General features: G+C 37.7%; 1 protein-coding gene across 3 annotated transcripts; it reads left to right on the top strand.

The window, feature by feature from the left end:
• The first annotated feature begins 348 nt into the window (after nt 1-348).
• LOC112290723 (uncharacterized) lies at nt 349-3823 on the top strand. Of its 3 annotated transcripts, none has more exons than XM_024537347.3 (7): nt 349-435; nt 1100-1237; nt 1568-1713; nt 1945-2163; nt 2419-2634; nt 2847-2936; nt 3102-3823. In XM_024537347.3, the coding sequence occupies exons 2-7, from the start codon at nt 1165-1167 to the stop codon at nt 3300-3302; spliced, it is 945 nt and encodes a 314-aa protein (XP_024393115.1). In that variant the 5' UTR covers nt 349-435; nt 1100-1164; the 3' UTR covers nt 3303-3823. The 3 variants fall into 3 exon arrangements, with proteins under 3 accessions (XP_024393115.1, XP_024393116.1, XP_024393114.1); XM_024537348.3 differs by having other exon boundaries at nt 349-476; XM_024537346.3 differs by having other exon boundaries at nt 349-595.
• The last annotated feature ends 1344 nt before the right edge of the window (nt 3824-5167 follow it).

Raw genomic sequence — 5167 nt, 5'->3', positions numbered from 1 at the left:
CGCAGCCACGTGGAGAGCCCATCGCGACGTCAGATCCCACGAAGTGGCGGTGTAGTGGCCATGGGTGGGGAGGCACGCCGCGACGCTACCTTGGGAGCGTCGTAGTAGCGTGTGAGGGCGGGCGAGGGTGAGGGAGACTTGAATTGGCCGCAATTGTTGCCGTCCTTCGAAGCTGCGAAATGTCGCCCTCGAACTGACCCATTCACGCTGTGCCACCACCACACCACACGGATTCCGCTTCTTCCAGCACACTACGGGACTCGCGCGGATTGGTCACCTGCTGGCGCAATTTCCATACCGGTCTATGTGTTTGTGCTTGGGGGTGTTGCAGACATATGTCTCTCATTCTCTCAGTCTTCAATTTCCACCACGACGGCGGCGACCACGACGACGTTCTTATTGTCCTTGAAAGCCCTTTGTGCTGAACTGCAGTTTGTGAGGAAACGCTCGCTTGGGTCTTGTAGTTGTTCTTGCAGGTTGTTGTGTTCTTTGCTACATAGTTTGGACTGGTTGTAGTTTGTGGGTCTTTGCGCACGGCGAGGTTTTTCGTCGGTTTGGATCCGTCGAGTTGTGAGAGGCGTGAATTTCTGAACGGGTATGTGAGGCGCCAGTAGTTTTTGTTTATTTATTTATTTGTTTTGTTGGATAATTTTCTGTTTGGTTTGGATAGGATGTATTCTGTGCTACTGTTTGACATCCGGTTTAGCAGGTCTAGCGTGCTGGAACGCTGTATTATTGAATTTGTTCATGAACTACAAAGTTGGGTTTTTGTGAATAGTCAAGTTATTTTGGGTTTTTCCAGTACGGATTGTCTTCCGCATGGGTTTGACTTCGATTTCTAAGCTTTCCAAGTTTTAAAAGGGAAAATCTCAATTTTTTTAATTCTGAGTCCTAGAGTTTCGAATTTCTTCTTACAACGGCTAAACATAAATTTTGCACCACTGAAAAAAATAAAAGTTAAATGAAATAAAATAAATCTTGTCATCTTGATGATCTTAGTTTCTTGTTGTCTCAGAGCTGACTTCGAAGTAACTTGAAACATTCATGCACGATATCAGATTCCCTGAGATTTAACGTTTACTTGACAATTGTTTTGCAGGTAGTTCCTTGGATTATTAATTTTTAAGTTTACTCGAAGAGTACTGAGCACAGTTGAAAGAAACAATGTCTACGATTACGGTACCGCCGTATCTTTCTATGTCGGACGATGTTCATGCTCTTCATCGAGCATTTAGAGGTGCGTCATATGTCAGCTGCTCAATTACTTAACCTCTGATTTCTAAATCCTTGTTATGTAGCTAATTTTAGAGGAATCCCATGAATGCTTAAGTCTCGTGGTCGCGTGACGATGTTGAGACGCGTAGAGGATTACGAAATTTTTACAACAATTAATTGAAATACCAACTCTGCTGTTTATACAAATGCCACATTCTGAAGCTGAATGGAAAAAACCATATATTCTTCTCTGAAGAGTGTTAGAAGATGTTAAGCTTTAGATCTTTTGTTGTCTGAAGCTGTAACCCTGCCATTGTTTAACTCAAGAGTCGTGGGTTTGGTGCTTTGACAGGGTTTGGCTGTGACGAGAAGAGGGTTATTCAGATTCTTGCTCACAGAACTCAACCTCAGCGTGATGCTATAGCTGATGCATACCAACGTCAATATGGAGAAAGCATTCATAAACGCTTGAAAAGTGAACTTCACGGAAAACTTGAGGTACTTACGAATCCTCTCTTGTCCGTTTTCGGGCATAAGTTGAGATTCTTCTTGATATCATAGAACAGTTTGTGTAGGATTTACCCTCGAGACATTTATAATATATATCATTTTGCACGTTGCACTGAGCCTCGTTTAATGTAATCCTTCTTGTCAATACTGTTCAAAATATTGTTTCTCGAGAACATGGCTTGCCACGGACATGTAACATTCTTCATGTCTTTGATACAGAAAGCGGTGCTTTTATGGATGATGACCCCTGCACAACGGGATGCAACATTGGTGAACGAGTCAATGAATGGGCTGGGTACTACAGATCACGCTTTGGTTGGCATTATCTGCACACGGACACCATCGCAGCACTATGCAATTAGTCAAGCTTATAATGCGATGTTCCGCCACACGTTAGAGCGTAAAATTGATGGCGATACTTCGGGAAACTATAGAAAGGTTAGTTGAACAAGTGTAAAAAAATAGACAAGTTAAAAGTGTAAGCCTTGATCTTTCATTGCAGTATTCGTGATGCAAAATAATGCCTAGAGTGTCAGAGTGTTCTTAAATGACAGTACCAATATATTATACTTACTTGAATGTGTACAAACATATACTCAAAAGTACATTGGAATCCATGTTGCTACTCTTCTACAGGTATCTTGCACGGCCATGTGGAAAAGTTACTGATTTTGATATGACTTTTATTTGCAGCTCTTGTTAGCACTTTTAAGAGGAAATCGCTCCGAAACACTTGCTGTGGACCCCAACTTTGCCTTAGCGGATGCACACGCCTTATACCAGGCAGGTGAAGCTCGACTGGGTACAGATGAAGACACTTTCATTCATATTTTGACAACCCGCAGCCCGGCTCAGTTGAATATGACGTTGCAATATTATCGACAGATATATGGCCGTGATTTTGAGAAGGTTGGTTGTAGAGTCTACTTCATTCAGCCATTCATGATGAAGATTTTGTCTGCTTGTTGACATAGTAAATGTTCCCTGTTCTGACAACTGGCTGGACGAGTTTTTAGAATGTAGGGAAGTGGGTGTGACGAAAGAGATGTGTAAAATATGTGGTGTTTCTATACGTCAGTAAAATCTTTCACAGAACGTGACAATATCTTTTTGTGGCACAGTCTATTAAGAGGGAGACATCGGGACATTTTGAAGACGCACTTCTGGCTGTTGTTCAATGCACTTGTTACCCTGCTCGATACTTCGCTCAAGTAAGCTGCTACTCTCTTGCTGCATATTCCCGAGGGTGGATTCGAACACATTAATGAACCAAAAAGCAAGAAAGAGAACGTTCTGGGTTTATTCTATTCTTGATAATTGTGGAGAGCCTTTTACGGACGATCTGGAACACTAACTGGTTCGCGATTTCTTCACAGGAACTGTATTCATCAATGAAAGGCTTGGGCACGAAGGATCGGGACTTAATACGAATTATTACAACACGAGCTGAGATTGATATGTACTACATTAAACAGGAGTTTCAAATCATGTATGGGACAACACTTGAATATATGATCGCGGGTGACACTTCCGGGGATTACAGATATTTCCTTCTCTCGCTCGTTGGAGGGGCGTAATCTTGTGACAAAGGTTCAAAACACATGCACATTCATGTTTCTTATCATATTGGGTCGATGAGGTTTTTTCATTCAAATGTTTTGAAGGCTTCCGTAGTGAAGTTAGAATCGAGCTATCATCAACACCTATTTGAGCTGGCTTCCAAGAAGTTCCGAGGAACTTGAGTTGATTAAATAGTCACATGGAAAGCTGGACTAGACTATCAAGGCTCCAGGCTTCCTCAGGGTTGATAAAGCCTGCATCGGCTTGAACACGAATCGCACCACCAACAGTAATATTGGTGTCAAGCTGCAAAGTACAATTTTAGATTTTTGTACACGAAGTGTAGAAAGCAGATACTGAGTTGAGCAGAAGATGTGAGATTTCTTATTCTAAAAATGAGAATTACAATACAGGTAGATACAGGTGTACATATTGTACATGGTTTTAAGGTCCCTAGTGTTTAATAGAAGAAGTTTTCAAGGAAATTTCATTTTATTTTTTGATGACTTAATATTTATCAGACATGGTTAATGCTTCCCATCCCACTATTTTTGGGGAATGCACTGTGCAGAGTGTTACAAATCTTGACAAATCACAAGGAAACTGAGAGTTAAACACAGACCTCAACACATGTGTGCATGTGTAGATTTTTACAAATGAGTTTTGAGAAGCAACACACAATACTTAAACCTAAGGCATATGCATCAACTTGAATTCATACATTTCACTAAACTTTTGCTACAGCTATAGTGGAAAAAGCTACAACCATAACCAAAAATCTTCTATTAGCTTACCAAGTGGTAACCACACTTCAGAGCAATAATCTTCACATAATTGAAAAATAGTCACTTTTATCTGATACAAGTGCCACTCAAAATAAGACCTTTTATGATATCATAAAAAATATAATATATATATTTTTTTTTTTTAAAAATCATACTAAAGGATCCAAAAGGTCATTAATTGATATGGAGGTATTAAATCTTTATTATAGATGGTTGAAGTTGTGATGGACAAACTTAATTAAGGTGTGTGTTTAGGAAAATTAAGCATCTAATTATATATTAAGACAAGTCCCAACTTATAGTACTTTGTTTACAATTTTATTCAACATTTCTCCTTTAAAAGTAAGAAATAATTTTCTAATAAAAGAAAATCTAACATATCTTTGTAAGCTATGAACTTATATCTAAGATGTTTTATAAAGATGTTTGTTGCCATTTACTTTGTAGAACATTTTTCTGACTAAAATTGTCGTCTTTCCATGCATTACTTGATGAAATGATGTTTTGTATCCTAATACTTTGTATAACCATGGTATATCGGATTCTTAGCAATAGTGATAGCATTCTATATATCATCATAAATAAAGATTTCCTTTGGCTTTAGAATGTTATAACAAGAATTATAAAAAATATGATAAGTTGGATTCAAATTAATAATAATCTCTTCTTTTTTCAAAATAAATCAATGCAAAAAATAAATTTTTGGGATCACTAAGGGCATTCATATTGAAGAATTTCCACAATTCATTCTTATAATTTACAAGGATCTCAAAGTTCTTGATATATATCAATATGTCATTGATATAGACAATTAGTGCATTGATTAATATTTTAAAATATATATATATATATATATATATATATATATTGTATTCAAAGAAGGATCTAACTTTGAGTATTTCCAATCAAAATTTACTAAAGATGCATCTACAATCTTATTGCTCTTACATCCAAATTGTTTCAATGCATACAAGGTCTTTAATAATCGTAAAACCTTATCTATGTATTTAAACAAAACTTCTAAACCTTTTAAAATCTTCATATAGATGTCTTCTTCTTTTAAATCATTGTTTAAATAAGTGTCAAGGATATGAATC

Source organism: Physcomitrium patens, chromosome 13 (genome assembly GCF_059467195.1).
Source record: "Physcomitrium patens ecotype Gransden chromosome 13, ASM5946719v1, whole genome shotgun sequence".
Classification (NCBI taxonomy): domain Eukaryota; kingdom Viridiplantae; phylum Streptophyta; class Bryopsida; order Funariales; family Funariaceae; genus Physcomitrium; species Physcomitrium patens.
This window is presented reverse-complemented; position numbering and strand designations above follow the sequence as displayed.

Excerpts from the sequence above, each read along its gene's own strand:
- LOC112290723 (XM_024537347.3), top strand. The coding sequence starts at position 1,165 with ATGTCTACGATTACGGTACCGCCGTATCTTTCTATGTCGGACGATGTT. Across the intron at positions 2,164-2,418 it reads CTTCGGGAAACTATAGAAAG|CTCTTGTTAGCACTTTTAAG; the intron begins GTTAGTTGAACA and ends TTTTATTTGCAG. Across the intron at positions 2,937-3,101 it reads CTGCTCGATACTTCGCTCAA|GAACTGTATTCATCAATGAA; the intron begins GTAAGCTGCTAC and ends ATTTCTTCACAG.